The sequence below is a fragment of the Aotus nancymaae genome, unplaced genomic scaffold (genome assembly GCF_030222135.1).
Source record: "Aotus nancymaae isolate 86718 unplaced genomic scaffold, 86718_ANA_hifiasm-v0.15.2.pri h1tg000021l, whole genome shotgun sequence".
In the NCBI taxonomy this organism is placed as follows: domain Eukaryota; kingdom Metazoa; phylum Chordata; class Mammalia; order Primates; family Aotidae; genus Aotus; species Aotus nancymaae.
This window is the reverse complement of record NW_026988433.1, coordinates 29,649,428-29,669,203: the sequence shown is the minus strand read 5'-3', so window position 1 is coordinate 29,669,203 and position 19,776 is coordinate 29,649,428. Positions and strand designations below refer to the sequence as shown.

At 38.6% G+C, this 19,776-nt stretch overlaps 1 protein-coding gene across 1 annotated transcript in view; it reads right to left on the bottom strand.

Moving 5' to 3' along the window:
* CUNH12orf42 (chromosome unknown C12orf42 homolog) overlaps positions 1–19,776 on the bottom strand; it is a 159,230-nt gene that overhangs the window by 23,082 nt on the left and 116,372 nt on the right. Inside the window, 1 exon segment of the mRNA XM_064379912.1 lies at positions 4,029–4,045. Coding sequence (XP_064235982.1) covers positions 4,029–4,045 — 17 coding nt within the window.

Here is a 19,776-nt window from a genome sequence, read left to right as displayed (position 1 = left end):
CTATTATGGCCACAAACCTCCACTTGGGATCTTACAACCACTCTAGGACCAGCTGATTGTGGCAAGATGAATAGATAATTATTTGGAAGAAAAACTGCAGTGGCAGATGATCCGTGGGGCTGCAGAGGTCCTGTTTCCCTGCTCATTCCAATGACCTAGCGTGGAGGATAACAAACCTGACATTGGTGTTAAACTATTTCAAAATGAATCAAATGTTTGCAGAAATCATTGGTGAAACCCTGAAGGAAGTACTGAAGGAAGATATAATTTGGTTAACTGAAAATCAAGCAAAATGTGCTTTCTGTAAAAGGAAGCTCCCGGTAGTTGGGGTTGACTTCCAGCAATTATCCAAACCAAACAGTTGGTGCCTGTGTTGGCGACTAAGTAGTGTTTGCATAAAGTAGAGGGAGAAGACAAATATGCATGAAAATTAAATTTAGGCCTCTGGGACCACCCTTCTGGGGCCATAGAAGAGCTGATTACATGTTCACAGCTGGAACTGGTGTTGGCAGGCAGGCCTTATTCATGGGCAGAGGGAAGGACTCCCTTTTTGAGTGACGCTCTTGTGGCAAAGCGAGAACGGCAGCACTGAAAGCATCTGATGATTACAGACCTCAAGCTCTGCTGCCCCACGCTGCTCAGAGCTGGCATCCAACGAGTTGTCTCTACCAATAAATAATTATGTGGTTCAAAGTGCATGTGCCTACTCAACTACAGGTTCTCTCACACATCCTCATCCACCCAGACTGCTTTTGGCAACTTTACCATTTAGAAGGTAGCAAGTACAGCTAAGCAAACAGCCAGTATTCTGGATGACAGGAAGGCGCAGTCTTGCAATACTAAGGGTGGAGTTTATGACCTGATGCCGAAGCTGTCCGGGGACAAGGTTCTTTGGGTCCCTTAATAACCATAAGTGTGTGCCTTAGCACGCATTTGTCAACTGTTCTCTCAGCATGGTTGTCTTGGCATCTGTGGTGGTGGATTGTAATTTTGGCCCTAATTCTTCACCCATCCTTTGCATTGTGACATTGCCTCATATTAAGATAGAGTTTGTTTCCTCCTACTTAATCTGGCCTGGACTTGTGGCTTGTTTTGCCCAATAGAATGTGGCAGAAGTGATATGGAGGGCTTCATATGACAACTTAAAGCATGGAGAATGAGCAAAAATTGGCCTGATGAATCGGAGAAAAATGAACAATATCATTCTAAGGCAAGAAAGAGTATACTGTGCTCGATAATAATAATATAAAAATCTATTGGACACTCATGATATGTCAGGAACAGTTCCAACTATTTTACTTGTATCAACTAATTTAATTTCCTCACAACAATTTGATGAGGTTATCATTACCCTCACTTTTTTTCAAATAAAACAAGGCCCATGGTGGTTAAGAATCTTGGCCAATGTCTCACTAATTGGCAAAGTTGGGATTCAAACACAAGGTGACTGGGCTTCAGAACAAATATTCTTTCACCAGTATGTTATGGGGCTCTTGAAAGAATTGGAAGAAGCTCAGCAGGACAAGATCAGGTTGTCAAAGGTAAAAGCCAGGACTTCTGCAATAACCTCACAACCAAGCTCCAGTGTCCACTCATAGACTCCTCAGTCTATTCTCCATAGAGCCACCAGGGGGATCCTTTGAAAGTTAAATCAGATCCTGTTACTTCCTCGCTCAAGCTCTTCCAATGGATTCCCATTGCACTTAACAGAAAAATTAAGATTTATTTTTATGGTCACAAGGCCCTACATGATCTAGCCCTTTCCTACCTCTCTACTTACATACCTTACCACCGTCTGCCTTTTGCACTCCACTCTAGCCACAGTGGCCTTCTTTTGCTTCTTGACTACTCCAAGCTTGTTCCCACCCAGGTTCCATTCTTTTGCTGTTCCCTCTGCTTAGAATGCTATTTTCACACAATGACATTGGCTCAGTCTTCTTCTCTCCTCCAAGTCGCACAAAACTTACCTCCTCAGAGAGGGCTTCCTTGGTCACCTTTTATAAAATGACACCTCTGAATTGCACTGCTCTTTCTTTACCCTGATCCTGATTTACTTTTATTCATAAGACTTAGCACTGCCTAAAATTATATTTGTTCATTTACTTGTTTACTGTCTGGCTACCCCACTAGAATGTATGCTCCATAAGGCAAGGTCCTTGTTTACTGCCTAGACCAGTGTCTGGCATATTAAAAGTGCTCAATACATATTGCTAGAAATGCCTTTATTTTAAAAGTTTCAAAAATTTGGAACATTAATCAATAACAGAATGCCCAAAATACGACATATAGGAGTATAAGAAATAGTTAAAGAAGTGGTTTTCAAACTTCAGTGAACAAGAGTACAGCTTTCTGTGTCAGGACCTCTTGGGTAGGAAGCCCTAAGGGTGATTCTGATCCAGGTGGTCTGGGCATAGGGTTGCCAAATTTAACAAATAAAACTACGTAGGAAATCAAGTTAAACTTGAATTTCAGAAAAAGCAGGAATATACTGCATGAGACATACCAAAAAAATCTGAATAATAAACTGTTTTATATCCGGAAACAGTCTTTGGACCACACTTGGAGAAAAACTTTGTTAAAGGAAGAAGTGACATTCAGTCTGGAGAAAGTAAGTTTGGTTGAGGAAAGGTAATGATTCATAGTGACATCCAAATATAGGACGAAAAAGGACCTCTAGTCTCTGTTGCTCTAGAGGACAGAACTAAGACCAGATGTTGAAGTCATCGGATAACACATTTTGATTATCTGGAGAAAGATCATATTTACCATAAATACAGGTAGGCCACAGTGAAATGGGTTACCTGTCACAGTGTCTATCTCTAGGAGTATGCAAGCCATATTGTTAAAATAATTAAATGAATGTTGAAGGCAGGAGTCTGTTCTGGGAGAGAATGGAAATGTCAATTCCAAAGACACTGTCAACAATGGAAATTCAGAAACTAGGAAAGAGTAAGAACAGACCTCCTCTGTATTAAACAGGACTCCATTCATCACAAGTAACCAGAATCTGACTCAAATGGGCTTGAGCAAAAAATTAAGTTTGTTATTTTGCACCGAAAATTCCAGGAAGATCTATTCAGGAATGGCTGAATGCAAGTGTGTAGAAGTGATATCACTAGGATTGAGCTCCATCTCTCAGCACTATTTTTTTCATGTTGGCCTAATTTTCAAGTAGCCTCCTTCTTCACAGTAATAGATGGTCACCAGTGTTCCAGATCAACATCATAACATGTGAGCAATGTCATCATGGGAAAAAATCCCTATTTTTCAATAGTTCCAGCAAAAGCACAAAGATAACATCTTATGGCCTGCCTTTAGATATCAACCCCTAAACCAATATCACAATGTAAGGAGAACTAAATGCTCTAATAGGACTCATTTAAGTTATGTGCTCATTTCATTGCTGGAAATTAGGAGTAGGTTCAGCCCACCCAAGTTATAGGAACTGAGAATAAGGGAGGAGGGAGATGTTACCTGAAAAAAATGAGCAGATAAAACTAACAGACTATCCTATATCCAAATTCAATCTATGTCCACTATATTATATAGCATCATATAGGATAACAAGATTTTATTAAAGTCATCCTCACCCAGTACATCCTTCACCATTTCTTCAGCAAATTCCTCTTTCACAATAGGAGGATGCATCTCTCCTCCTCCCCCAAAACTCAATCCTTTCCACAAAGTTCAGTTCCATTGAGTGAAAGCATTTATTGAACAGAAAACATTTTTATTCTCTAGAAAGATAACCTTTCCAGTAAATACAAGTGGACAACAGTGGAATGAATGACCTCGCAGAGCAGTGCGTTTCCATCTCCAGGAGTATACAAGCCATGTTATTGAAAGAAGTCTGAGGAAGGGAGTCTGTCTGGGTGAAAGTGGAACTGACCTAATTTCAAAGACTCTTCCAACAGTGGGAGTTCAGTACCTTGAGAGGATTGAGAAGTGCCTCTTCTGCATTCTTAAACATTTCTGAATCCAAAATAATGATTGAGCCCTTACCCTGTTCCAGGTACTATTTCAAATACTGGGAATAAAAAGATAACTAAAGCACAGTTCCTGCCCTTCAGAATATCCTGATCTAGTGAGAGTGAAAAAATGCAGAGGAGATGGTGACTTGCCGTGATTAGCGCAGAGACACAGGCATGCATTCAGAGCTACGGCAGGGACGCAGGCATGCATTCAGAGCTATGGCAGCATGAGGAGGTGGCACATTACCCATCAGGGACACAGAGAAGGCTCTCATTTTACCCTTTTCTTCATGCAGGGGCCATATGTTCCTAGGAAAGTATTTTTAACATCTTCCACTGTGTCACCTTGCAGTTTCAATGGTTGCTAAGAAAGTCCAATGAGAACACATGGACACAGAGAGGGGAACATCACACACTGGGGCCTGTCAGGAGGTGGGAAGCAAGGGGAGGGAGAGATTAGGAGAAACACCTAACGCAGGTGGAGCTTAAAACCTAGATGACAGGTTGATAGGTGCAGCAAACCACCATGGCATATGTATACCTATGTAACAAACCTGCACGTTCTGCACATGTATCCCAGAACTTAAAGTAAAATTAAAATTAAAAAAAGACTTAAAGTCTCACTTGTGTGTTAAGAATATGGATGCAGGCCTGGAAAGAAGGAAGAAAGAAAGGAAAGAGAGAGAGAGAGAAAGAAAGAGAAAGAAAGAAGGAAGGAAGGAAGGAAGGAGAAAGAAAGAGAAAGAAAAGAAAGAAAGAAAGAAGGAAAGAAAGAAAGAGAAAGAGAGAGAGACAGAAAGAGAAAGAGAGAGAGAGAGAGAAAGAAAGGTCCCAAAGAGACGAAATGATGCTGCTGCTCTTTACAAAACATAAAGGCTTTTAGGTTTCTAATGATAAAAGATTACATATTCATTGTACAAAATTTGGCAAAAAAAAAAAAAAAAAAAAGACATGGAAAAGGGAGAAAAGTACATAACTACTATAAGAAATTTTGTGCTATTTTTTGTAGGGCTGAGGGCCCCACAGGGTTGTGGGGTGAGCCTTATGCTGTGCTGAGGCGCAGGATTCGAGAAATAAAGAGACAGGACACAGAAGTACAAGGAAAACGCAGCTGGGCTCAGGGGGCCACACCACTTATAAGCAGAGTCAGGTGAGGCCCCGAATGTCCAGAAGCATGAGTATTTATTGTGTGTAGGTTAGGGGGCAGGACAGTGAGTGAAATTATCTTAAAGGATAGTGATAGGGTCGTGAGCAATAAAACATGAGGTCCACCCCCATTAGGTCACCTAGGCCAGGAGGTGGACAGTGCACAGCAAGGGACCCATTCCCATGAAGGCAAGGGCCGTGTGCAGTAAGGGGTCCACCCCCATTAGGTCACCGAGACTTGAAGGTGGGCCATGCGCAGTGAAAAGTGTGCAGTGTGCAATACTTCTATCTATGAGCAAACTACTTCTAAGAAGATTTATAGGAGGATGCTTTAAGTCACATAGCAGTGACAGAGCTGTCAAGGTTACCGCCACCTTCTGGCAGCTTCCAATGGGTTCTATGGGAAGATGCTTTTCAAGCAGCACAGTAGCAAGAGCTTATAAAGTTCACAGTCACCAAGGTGGATTGCCGTTCTGAGGGCAGCCTTCCACAAGAACTAGAGCAAGGTCCTACGACTCCTTTATCAGGAGGAGTGGCTCTCGCCCCAAGCCTGCCATACAGCGGATATCTTTACGATACTGAATGCTGCCACCTGGGCCATGGATTCTTATCCTGGTATAACTGCTTGTCCCTTAAATCATGCTCTGCACTGTGCCACCTGGGCCATGGATTCTTGTCCTGGTATAACTGTTTGTCCCTTAAATCATGCTCTGCACTGTGTTTGCTCTAGGCATTCCTCTGATTATAAGCTGCTTATTCCTTAATTCATGCTCTGTACTGTGTCCACTCTAGGCATTCCTCCGATTATGAACTAAGATATAATTATAGGTATATATGTAAGGAAATATTCTTTAGGCACTCATACTACCAACTATTATATGATTATATATAGAGGATTATATAAAGGGATTCTTCAAGTGCTATTTCTATAAACTAATATATGATTATGTAAAGAATTATATAAAAGGAAAGAGCTGAGTAGTAACACTATAAAGTGAGATATTCTTCAAGCCCTAACTCTGCCAGGGTTCTGCTTAGCTCTCATTCCTCGGTGACTATATGGAGGGTTACCCACAACTTTTATTCCAGCATCCCTCTTTTCTATTGCTACAAATAGACAAATACGAGTATATAATTATGATAAACATATGTTAATATATATAAATTGTATGATACATATGTATATCCACAGACATATCTGTATTATACCTGTAATAATACAGATGATTTTGTATTCTATTTTTCACATCATTCGACATTTCCCATGCCAATAAATATTCTTTTAAGATTTTTGGAGAGAGAAAAATGTTGTGGGACCTCCTTTGCTCATTTAGTCCTCCAATTATAGAAGTATATGAAGTATTTATATGAAGTGCAATTAGCAAATAACCCTCACGTAATTTTATAATATCTTTCTTCACATTCAGACCAACAGCAAGCATTATTTATTATATTTATAGTACTGACTTGGGATTAATATCAGTTACTTTTAATAATCTATTTAAAAGAATTTAATAAGCCTATCCAACTCCAGATGAACCTGTGTACAAAGGATATGGTTCTTGGTTTTAGAGACTGTATCTGTGTTAAATACCACTAATAATTGTCATATTGTTTTATCTATTTTGCAAATTTAAGAATGAGGAGGAAGTTCCATTGGAGGTAAAGGAGTTACTCCCAGGGATACACAGGGAGTTCTAACAGGATTAGTCTCATTAGTCTCAATAAATCCCTCGGTGTTAAATTCTGGATAATCTGTAACCATTAGCTATAACCTGAAGTGGTTGGTTACTTGGGTTCAGAACATTGCAGCAGTATATAGGTCTGAACTTGTTTTGAGATAGCTGGCCATGAAAAGCCTGACTCTATGTGAAAGGACAAAGGCCATTTGTCCACTATCACAACTCTTCTCAAATGTTTACCTCTTGCTTTCCAGTATTATTATTTTTTGGTGGCCTCTCTGTTCTAACTCCCCACAGAGCTTTACTTTTCACAACCTATATCATCCTGAATTCTAGTCATCTATGTTCTTACCCGACTCTCTTGTTTGCAAGGATTATCTATATCTACTATAGCCTATGAATTCCTTAGAGAAAGAGAAATATATCCCACCAACAGCTTCAAACACAGTTCTAACATACAGCAAATACCTGATAAGGCAAATGAAGCTGAAGTCCACTACTGAATAAATATTTATCTTGGAAAAGTACAGAAAGTAGCCAAAGGTAATCAAGGAGCCTAGAATAATATTCAAGACTCATAACTGCTAATTCATGGCTCTTCTTTAATAAAACAAACCAATTCTCTCTATAAAAGATATACAGATGCTCCTTGACTTATGATGAGGTATGTGCCAATAAACCCACCATAAGCTGAAAGTATCCTATCAAAATGCATTTAACATATCTAACTCACTGAACATCATAGCTTAGCCTTGACTACCTTAAATATGCTCAGAACACTTCTATTAGTCTATAGTTAGGCAATATCACCTAACACAAAGCCTATTCTATAACAAAATGTTGAAGAGCTCATGTCATTTACTGAATGTTGCACATTATATCAATATTGCCATGATTCCACACCATCATAAGTCAAAAAATTGTAAATCCATCCATCAGTAAGTCAAGGATCATCTGTAGAATTTTATGATTAACCCTGATCCAATCATCAGCTACTTCAACTGCAAGGAATTATTTATTCATTTCTTCATTCCTTCATCAAATGTTTGAGTAATTGTTTTGTGGCAGAGACAGTACAAGGCTCTGCTCTTATTGACTTTACAGTATGGTGGAAGGACATCAACTCTCACACACTGTCAAGAAGTGAAGGTAAGGCAAGTCCAGGGAGCGGAAGGGAAACAGAGGAGGAAGACGTGGCCCCAGTTTTACTCATGTAAAGGGTTGGCAAGAATTACGGTGCAGAGGGAACTGTCTTGAAGGACTGCAGGTTAGAGAGACAAGGCAAAATTGAAAGAAACAACTCTGAGACCACACAGAGTGGGAGCCAGACACAGGATACCTCCCTGGAGGCTGAGCATTGGCAAGGGTGTCAGCAGCCTAGACACATGGAATTAAATAGGTAAGAAGGATATTTATAGTCCTTGCCCACAAGGAGGAAAATACAGTATAGCAATAGGGGCAGGAGGCATGAACTCCTTTGGAGAGTTAGAACAAGGAGGAGTTGGTTCTACGCAATGGTGAGAACAGGGAAAAATGTACAACAATGCAGCTGGGCTCTGGAGAATGTGGAAGACCTTGATTAACAGAAATCAGGAGAAGAGAATTCTAGGAAATATACAGAAGCAGAAATTAAGAGCATGACAATGAAAGCAGGTTAAGCAAAAGGAAGTATAAGCAAAGGAGGTGTAGAAGAGAATGAAAATGCAACATGAAACCATGTTCACAATGGGGAGTGCTTGTTCACTAAGGACCTAAGTCAGGGATCTGGATTTAGCACTTGACACACACTAGCTAGTTTAACCTTCACCATCATCTCATTTCACGCATAACAAAACTGAAGCTTTCTTTTAAAGCAACTTGCTCCAAGTTCATAAAGTAAGTGGTATCCTGTCCAACACCATGTGAATTGATTCCCAAAGGCATAAGTCAGGGTGGTACAATTGGTTGTTTGAGCCAGTTTCTTAGACAGTGAAGTGCAGGGTATCTTTGGGATTTGAAATGGGAGACTGAGAACAACACAGAGAGGTTGCTGACACAGCCATTTTAAGAGTCCTCAACAAACCAGCTCTAATAGCCACCTGAGTCTTAATGCTGTGACCCTGTCTGATTTTCTTTAATAGTACTCTTCCTTACCTGAAAATATTTTGGTTATGAGCTTGTCTATCTCCATTCAATAGGAGCTTCTTAAAGGAAAGATTGTGTCTAGCTTGTCTGCCACCATATCCTCAGTAATGCCTGTCCCAGGCTACGCACTGGGTTGAATTGTGGCCCCACAAAAGATAAGTAAAGGTCCCAACTGCTGGTACCTATGAATGTGACCTTATTTAGAAATAGGGTCCTTACAGATGTAATTAAGATGTTAGGAATCTACAGCCCATGGACCAAATCCAGTCCACCAATGTCCTGCAAATCCTAAAATATTTACTATCTTGACCTTTACAGAAAAAGTTTGCTGACCCTGGATTAGCAGGTCTGCCCCTCTGTTTTGAGAATCAAACGAACATTTAGGAAGCCACTTTAAACTGTGTAGCACATAAGCCGAAGGCTTAGTACACAAAGAGAAGAGTTTCAGATAGTAAGCAATGAAGATGAAAAATGCTGATTATGCTTGTCCCATCGGGCCTTTAAAAATGGCACAAATTTGAGAACAGAGTGACGGATGTATGCCTAATAACAATCTGAGCAGGTTCTACATCTCATTATCATAGCCTCTAATGTCGCCACATCTTTCCTTCAGAAAGGAGGCAGTATAATAGAGTGATTGGGATGATGAACTTTGAAATCAGACAAACCTAGTTTTGAATTGCTTCTCCATTCCTTATTGGCTATCTGACTTTGAGCAAGTTAGTTACTCTCTCTGGGCTTCAATGTTCAGATGTGTAATTGTGATAGTTACATGAGATCATATGTATAAAGTTCTTAAAGAGTGTTTGTTACATAGTAAATGCTCAATAAATGTCAGTCATTATTGCTAGTGTCAGAAACTAGAATTTTACCTGACTTTAATTCACATAACAAGGAACTATAAAGCTCACTCTTTAGAAAAACACAGCTTTATTTTTCAAACAGTTAAATTATATTGGACTTCCTGAAAGTTAAAAGTAAATTTCAGAAGCAAGGAAGAAACATAAAAGAATAAAACCATTTTTTCCCTTTGTAGCTATAGCAGGTAAGCTGTGCCCTGGCTCTAAAAACTCAGAATATCACCTCCAAGATGAGTTGAAAAATTATCAGGGTCCTCTTTCAATGTTATCTGGTTGTACTAGGACCAAATTTTCAGTGATAGAATTTCAAAATGAAAAAAGACCAAAAAAAAAAATAGGTTTGTAATTCTTCAATCAAGCCACTTTGCTTTCAAAAGCACACAAAATGTGAGTCACTATAGTCAGTATCCAGGACACTCTTTCTCTTTGTGGGGAGTTAGCTTTGGAAATCAATCTCCAGAATTAAGACCATGAACAATGCTTCATATTTACTACAAGAACCAGAGCTATAATAGCAGCATAAGTACCTGCCTGGGGCTGTAACTTCAGTGCCCTAATGTCAAGCACTGCTTCTTAATTAAAATTTAAGTCGCTGAGTGTGAACAATTTAGCTTAATCTGTACTTTTATGCATATGAATGCTGAGTTAATTTCTAACTGGCAAATTTCACCTCCTTTTTCCATATTGTTTCTTTCGGGACAATGTAAAATCCAAAAAGCACCCAAGTTGTGCCTATACAACATTCATATTACTTCCAACTTTGCTGCATCAGAACCTCTGAAGAAGAAAAAAATTACAATAACCCACACAAACTCATTTCTGGAGGTTGGAGTATCCTTAGTTTAAACCAGCTCTTATCTTAACCTGCCTATGTGAGATTTACAAACAGGAAGAGAACAAATACGGAGTAATTTAAATTTTAATTTAAAAACCCCTCTATTTTCTTATCCCTTATCAAACTGCCAGCACTTTTCCTACTGACAATGAGCAAGTGTCATTGGCATAGGCCAGACCCTACCCAAAACCAAAGAATCTCTTTCATCTAAAACCCTGATCCCTTTAATAAACAAAATACGAAAAGGCGGTCAAAATTACGCCGTGGCTTTATAAAAGAAGGCAGGGAAATCCTCCGAGTACAATCCCCTACTTGTTATTTTCACATACCATGTGACTCCAAGTCATTCTGAAGGATAAAGAGACAGGGCTGCTACTAGATCCCAGCCACGATTTCCCCTGCGTTCCCAGCCCCGGCCCATCTGTTCTCCAGAGGCCACGTGAATGGCATATGTCAAGAGAGTCAGAGCTGTGCAAACTGCCCAAAGAAATCACTCGGCCAACTTCCCTTTGCTTCCACGGCTTCAGCAATTGTTGCTGAGCCAGCCACCATATGGCGAATAATTAGTTTTTCGACCCCACTCAAGAAAAATGTCCGCTTCATTGCCAAGCGTTAGCAATATGTGTGTTAATGAACAGTGGGAGTTGAATGCCTATACATTAACAAAAGTTCTGATTTTTTTTTTCTTTTCCAGCTTCAAGCTCTGTCCTCTCTTTTGCTTTGCCCCCTTTCAAGTAGGTGACAGTCTCGAGTCCACAGTATTTAGGAGCAAACTGTATGTTTTGTTGCTTTGTTTTTATTTTTATTTCTGTTTTTTATGAGAGGTTGCAATCCAATGGGAGATGCCCGGGTTTAACAGCCAAATGTCTTTCTTTTAAGAAAATATCTTTAATCTTCTTTTTCTCAAAATGATGAATTCAGTCTATATAAAGACTGGGACATCAGAGCTGAGGAAGAGTGTGTTTTCTGCCATTGATGCATAAGAGGTGAGTATAAATTTATGGTGATAACTTTAGTGCCTGTGCTCAAGCAGCATGCACCCTTTTGGCCTCTTCAAATAAGCACTTACCTCCACACTCCAATGGAAAATATGTAGGATGCTTTTAGTATAAAGATTTAAGAGCCCAGTTAAGGCTTCAAGTTCACTATCCCAATAATAGAAGCCTTAACAGGCAGTTAATTGCTCTCAAGAGGGAAAGATTTTTGTGTGGTCAGAAATAAACATTTATTTAACGCATGTGGCGCACGATAAAAATACCTAAGTTTGCATCCATTTTTGCATTTTCTGGAATCAGGCAACACTGATTTTTCCCACTTAAGTTTGAGGCTAACTGCTTTCTGACCTTGGCCTTCACATTCTCTGCCTGCAGACATACAAACCCTGAGAAAAAGAGACAGGGAATTGAAATGTTCCCTAATGCAATTCTCAAAGAATTTTGCTATAGCTCAGTGGTTCTCAAATATCTTCAGTTTGCAGACCATCCTACCATGGCAGAAGTCCCCAAAGATCCTCCCTCCTATTTGTGGCTGAAAAAGAAATGCTTCACCAGAATAAATGAGTAGAGGGGTGCTGATTTAATGAGACAGCCAAGAAGAATCTCACAAGCAAAATGCGAATTAGTTCCAGACACAATGACAACTGTTATTTTCTTTTTATATTTGACTCAATTAGAATAATATCTGCATGGCTCTCTAGACTATAAACGCACTGAGGATACAATTCTTTCTAGTTTGCTCACAATATGTCCTCAGTACCTAGAGCTCAGTACCCAGCTGGATGTTGGGAATACAATGTAAAAACTTTCAACAAGTATTTGTTGAGTAAATACTTCAAATACTCTAAACAATCTTGAATATTATAAGAGACCATCCTAGGAAACACTGGTGTTTTATAGGTCACTGTTGGAGAACCTTTGCCAGTGGGCACTGTAAGGTGATACTGAACATAGCACCTAGTAGCATCTTTAATTTCATCTAATTAGTATTGTCTCCCTGCCTATCACTGGCCTATATTTATAGTCTTTATGTCTTTCTTGGCTAAAGTCTTAATTTTAGAAGATACAGCCTTCACTTTTGATCAAAAAGGCAACTGATCTGGTATGTTACACACACTTTTAGTCAGAAAACTTAGGGGCAATGGCATAATTTAGAAATCATACATCCTGAGATTCACTCCAAGCTTCGCCACTGACTAGCTCTTTCATCATTCCTCTAAGCCTCAGTTTTCTCATCTGTTTGCAAAGAGTGAAGAGGAAAAAATAATCTCTCTTTTGCAGCATTTTGTGAATTGGAAAGTAAGATGGCCTGACACATAGTAGATCTTCTATAGAATGTGGCTATTTTTGAGTGTCAATCAATGAATATATCCTAAAAGTATCAAATATACTTAATCCTGGAAACCATAAAAGCTTTAAATTTTAAGGAACTATTAATAAACACTGACCAGGAACATAAAGGGAATTGATTAGAGACTGACCTTCTTAATTTGAGCAAAGCCTTTTTTCATAGGCATCAACTCATCAAACACTAAAAATGCATTGCTGGGAAAAATAAACAGCTTGAAGAGGCTCTCTTTATGGCCCAACCAATGCATTAGAAATGAGTTCCCTTTTGCTCCTCACCCTAAGGAGCATAACAATAACTTGGTTAAACAAAGGGTTCTAAGGTTCTAGCACCCCACCTTCATCCAGTTTGCAGGAGTCAAACATAGTTCTAGATGTAGCCCTTGAAGGAAGAAGGATGATCTGAGGGTGAAGTGGCTTCACCAATGAAACTGCACTTAAGGGAAATACTTCTGCTGCCTAACCAAAAAATGCCATCCAGCAAATTATGGTTAAATTTTGCTACATTTGGTTGAAAACTTACTGAAGCAGAGCTGCTTTTCTGATTGGTCTATGGTCAAAAATTATTCAAGAAGAAGCCAGAATAAAAGTCAACTGTAAACTAGAAAGTAACTGCCTGCAGACATAGTCTGTCTTATGTGCTCTCTGCTCCTTTGTGCACAGCTGAAAAGTTTGCTCCTATCTGGCGGCTTATAAGTCCCAGTGGAGATCTGGGGACAAGGGTCTGAGACTGTGAGGAAGGACAGAGGAAACCGGGGGGCAGGGGGTTTTAATATAAGACATGGACCATATCCCTCTAGGTGGGTATCCTTTAATAAGCCACACACATCCTGGTATGGTAGCCATGCAAACCTTCTCTGTTCTCCTCAAAACAAAATCTCATTCCCAGTCCAACCCTTATACCACTGAGAAGAGCAAGCCATTTAGTATGAACTCCTTTACACCCCTCTATTCTTTTTCTCTACTTACCCACTTTTTTCTTTCTGTGCTCTTTTCTTTGCCAAGATTCAATCAAATCTCTACCTGACCTCATTTCATCCCTTGATACTTTTCCCAAGGCTACAACATATTAATTGTCCATGTTTCTATTGGAAATTTTGAACTCTTCTTTTATCTCTATAAATGACTATACCCTTTTAGTTCTATTTAGGTGCAGTCTTACCTTCTGCTTTCCCTTTACCACCAAATTTTGGGAAATAGGTTTCCAATATAGTAGCCACTAGCCAGAGGTAGCTACTGAATACTTGAGTATGGCCAGTGCAACTGAAGAACTGAATTTTAAATTTTACTTATTTTAATTAATTTACATTTAAATTGCTCCACGTGGCTAGTGGCTACCATATCCAGTGGTACAGCCATAAAGTTCTGCCTCTTTTGTGCATCACCTCTCTCAAAGCTGTGCTGATTTCCTCTGTGCAAAGAAGGACCACAGCTCTCTAACAGAACTGAGAAACAGACCCATGTTTTTGATTTCCCTCTGAAGTTCCACACCAGCTCTCTCACCAACACCTGAAACTCAGTATTTTAGATTTAGCATTTTCCTGCTATGCCTCTGTACTTGAAACTGAAGTCCTCCTGGGAAAGCTTGGAGCAATGTCTGGCTCCTACACAGCAAGCGCTCCTAAGAAGGCCTGAAGAAGTGTTTTCCTGGCCACTTGCAATTCTTGCAGTGCATTCAATCTTTACAATTATCTCCTGCCAGATTATATATCTTTGCAGAGCCGCTCCACAAAGTAGAGCCTCCTAAAGTGTTTTTATTTTTTCCCAACATATTCACCTTTTATTTAAGAGCATAGATTCATTCTGTTGCCTACAGTTCCTACACCCTTGACACTTGTTAAATAAGAGAGATACTCTATAGCTTCTCTGATTGATCCCCAGGGTCACAAAAACTATCGATGTGTGCATTTGCAGAAAGGGATTGGAGTGGGATGCAGTTCAGCGGGAGTGGGAGCAGGAGAGAAGGAAGAAGAGAGGAGCCATTTTGACTGATGTCAGCACTTTACCAAATCATGAACTGAATTCACTTCTGTTATGACACAGACACCTAGCCACAAGGCACAAGCATATCTCGCTCCTGTCATAAAGATACATCAAAAAGTACACTGCTATAAAAAAGCAACCTGGACTATTCATTCACATTAACATAAATAATTGCTCATGTTTCATCATTCACTGATTTTTAAACTACAAATAAATTAGATTTAGAAGACTTTCCTTTTCTTAACCTTCACAATAAAAACAATTTAAAATGTAAATATTATTTGCATTTGGGCTCTTTAAGGCAGGATGACATTAAGGAACATATACCATTGGGTAAGTTCAAATACACTTTCTTAAAACTTTTATTTTAAGTTCAGGGGTACAAGTGCAGATTTGTTACATAGCCAAACTTGTGTCATGGAGATGTGTTGTACAGATTATTTCTTTACCCAGGTATTAAGCCTAGTACCCATTAGTTATTTCTCCTGATTCTCTCCTTCCTTCCACCCTCCACCCTCCAAAAGGCCCCAGTATATGTTGTTCACCTCTATGTGTCCATGTGTTCTCATCATTTAGCTACTATTTGTAAGTGAGACCATGTGATATTTGGTTTTCTGTTCCTGTGTTAGTTTGCTAAAGATAATGGCCTCTAGTTCTGTCCATGTCCAAGCAACCCCATAAAAAAGTGGGCAAAGGACATGAACGGACACTTTTAAAAAGAAGACATACATGTGACCAACAATCATATGAAAAAAAGCTCAACATCACTGATCATTAGAGAAATGCAAATCAAAACCACAATGGCATACTATCTCACATCAGTCAGAATGGCTATTACTATTATTAAAAAGTCAAAAAATAACAGATGCTGATGAGGTTGTGGAGAAAAGCAACACTTATACACTGTTGGTGGGAGTGAAAATCAAATACACTTTTGTTATATTTCACTTGGGTGCTATGGATACTATAACAAGATCATATCATTTTGGAACTTCAAGTTATATTCCGAAGTTCATCTGTACTCAATTCACTTGGAATTTAAATAAAAGAAATGACTGTCATATTAGAAAATATTTAGCAAACTTTCTGAGAAAGAAGAAAAGCATTCTTAACAGCTGCTACCAAAAAAAAAAAAAAAAAAAAAAAAAAAAAAATTAGCATGTTAATCTAAAAGCACAGTGAACCCAGAGATAGGAGGAAATAAGGCGATCCTAAGATTATTTAGCTTGGCCCCTTGAAAGAAGTTTACTGCTGTGACACAGGGAGGGGAACCATAGCAGAGCCTCATGGACTCCTTGAGTTGAGGAGAAAGAGGAGGGCTGGGGAGAGAAAAATGGATAGTGTTCTTGGAGAAGCACACCTAAGAGTACTAACGAGAGTGAGTTCTCTGGGAGTGTGTAGAGGGTCCCCCTCAAGTATTCAGCAGAGTATTGATCAGTGTATGGCAGTAAGAGACTATTCTAAGTTAAAAAGAACCCATCCAAAAGGATTAGCAGGAACTCACCTAGGGCCAGGAATGGTGCCTGTTTTCACCAGCCAAACTGGAAAAATTCATGATTCATGGGGGCACTGGATGGTGTGCTCAAAAGCATCTTGGCTTAGTGATGGGGAATTAACCTAAGACTAACTACTTCTATTGTCCTGCCTCAATAAAACTCTTAAAAACAAGACCCACAAGAATCATAATGTTACTGAGTAACTTAACTGCATCACAAAACAAAGTACAAGAATATTTACAAGGCGGCAAAAATATCCAGCACCCAAAAGTGTAAAATTTGCAATGTTTGTCATCTAATCAATTCTTACTAGAGAGGCAAAGAAAAATTCAGTTAATCAAAGTGAAAAATCAGTTAATCAAAGTGGATCTAGAAATGACATAGATCTTAGAATTAGCAGAAAAAAAAAAAAGAGAAAAATCAGTTAATCAAAGTGAACCTAGAAATGATATAGATCTTAGAATTAGCAAAGACATTAAAACAGTTATAACTGTATTCCATAACTTCAAATTGTTAAGTAGAGACAGAAAGACATTTTAAAAGACTCAAATTGAGGATCTAGAGATGGACACTAGAATGTCTAATGTTAAAAAATAGTCTTGGTGGCAAATTAGACATTGCAGAAAGAAAGGTTAGTTGAGCTAAAGACACAGCAATAAAAAATATCCAAAATAAATTCCAGATAGAAAAAATAATTTTTAAACATTTAAAAATATTGTCAGGCATGCTGGCACATGTCTGTAGTCCCAGCTACTCAGGGAGTGCAGGCAGAAGGATTGTTGGCGCCCAGGAGTTCAATGCTATAGTGCACTATAATAGCACCTGTCAATAGCCACTGTACCCCAGCCTTGGTGACATAGCAAAAACCCTCCCCCAAAATTAAAAATATTAGTAAGAATATCAAGAAGTCCAATACATGTGCAATTTGAGGTCACAAAAGAGAGAGTTAAATGTGAATACTATAAACCCAAAAACACCACTGAAAAAACAAAACAAAGATTTACAGATAATGAGCCAACGAAGATGATAAAATGAAACCATAAAATACCAATTAACTCATAAGAAGACAGCAAAAAGAGACAAAAGAACAGAGAACATGAGACAAATGAAAGCAAATAAGATAATAGCCTTAAACCTAACTAAAGTAATACTCACAATGTAAGCGACCTAAACACTCTCAATTAATAGACAGAGATGTCACATTGACTAAAAAGCGCAAGACCTACCCACAAGTTGCCTACAAAAATGCTTTTTAAATATAAAGACATAAATAGTATTAAAATAAAAACATAGAAAAGGATAGCCAATGCTAACATAATCAAAAGAAATCTCGAGTGCCTTATATTAATGTAAAAGTATATTTCAAAGAAATAAATATTAAAGATGAATAAAATTATATAACAATTATAAGGAGGCCTTCTCAGCTTCCATAATCATGTAAGCCAATAGTTATAATAAATCTCCTCTTTTATACATCTATATGTAGCTTATTGTTCTGCTTCTCTGGAGAACCTCGACTAATAGAAAGAGAAAAAGAAAGAAAGACATATTATAAATAGATAGATACCTAAATGGATAGAGAGCCAGATAAAATATCTACACCAAGCTGACCAGTTTGCAAGCACATCTACATTTTTACAGACCCTCTAGGTAGTGAGGTGCAGAGGTAGATACCTCTGACACACGACAAAACTCAAAACTTGAATCTATGAGCTACTCAACCTTTTAACAAGAGAACCATTTTTCTAACAGCTAAAGGATGTAGAGATATCAAGTGACTGAAGGCTTCAATTCTTATTCCATCTAATCTGGGATATGCTATTTTACCCTTGCAGAGACCTAAACAAGGATTAATGCCTTCTTGGGTCCCATTATAGAAGGTACTCAAATAGAGAGAAGGGATGGAGAAAAACAAATATGCATGGAGGTCCCACTGTATGCCAGGCACCACACTAGGTGTTCCATGTATAAATGCTCATCTAATCCCCAAATCTGACCGAGTGTAGTATTATTACCCCATTGTACAGACTAAGGAAGACACTTCAGCAAAGTTTGTCAGAAAGCCTATAATTTAGAAAATACACTAGCTCTTTTAAATTTAAAAAAGATAAAAAGCAAACCTAGATCAAAGATTATATATTTATTCCCCACTCCCATCCCATCTTTCTACAAAAACAAGCTCACTCTTAAGCAAAACTTAATGATAGAAGCTACAAAATGCAAGGACAGCTGAACTGCATTAAATTAGAGCAATGACGTCAGTTTCTGAAGGTCGGTCGACATTGATAGAAAAACTTCATTGTCGTGACACAGAGGTATCTGCTGCTCTTCCAGATGTCAGAAAGAAAATAACCAGACAAGTCCCTGGGCACATGGAAGGGTGCTATGTGAGAACCCTTTACCTCCTCACCCTGTGTGCAGCTTATACACTTCACCACTATGCAGAGTTTTAAGGAACTGTCAGAGCTGTTTTACCATTTAATAAATAAAAAGAAAATATGCAAGTAGTAGAATTTTAGCACAAATCCAAATGGAATAATTCATTTTCAAAATATCAATGTTTGCTGCCAATGTGATTTAACAAAATTTAAAATTCTAACATTCACAAATGAAAACAAACCACCTCCACACCCAAGAAATCCACAAAATTATTCCCCCAAAATCTTCCCATAAGAAATGAAGACATTTAATATCTTCCTTTAATTTTTTTCTACATAGGTATTTAAATCACAAAATCAATTCCTTTGGATTAACTACTATTTTTGCCCTGATAAAAATAATAATTCAGTGCAGCAAAATTAAAACCTTGCTTTAAAATGGGAAACATGCTGAAACCAAAGATTTTTTTAAAAAATTTCGACTACAAAGTTTTTCATTTCAACAAGAATATTTATAAAAATCATTATGTAGTTGAATAATCTTAAAAGAAGCAATAAAGTCAGCTGAGGCACTGGAGCCAGTGCAAGTGCAAAAAAACACTTCCTGAGGCCGGATGCAGTGGCTCACGCCTGTAATTCCAGCACTTTGGGAGGCTGAATCAGGCGGATCACCTGAGGTCAGGAGTTTGAGATCAACCTGGTTAACATGGTGAAATCCCGTTCCTACTAAAAATAAAAATAATTAGCCGGACCTGGTGGTGCACACCTTTAATTCCAGCTACTTGGGAGGCAGAGGCAGAAGAATTGCTTGAACCCAGGAGGCAGAGGTTGCAGTGAGTGGCGATTGCACCATTGCACTACAGCTTGAGCAACAAGAGCGAAACTCCGTCTCAGAAAAAAAAAAACACTTCCTGAGATACATTTTAATAGCATTTCAGATGCCAGAATTTTTAGTAATG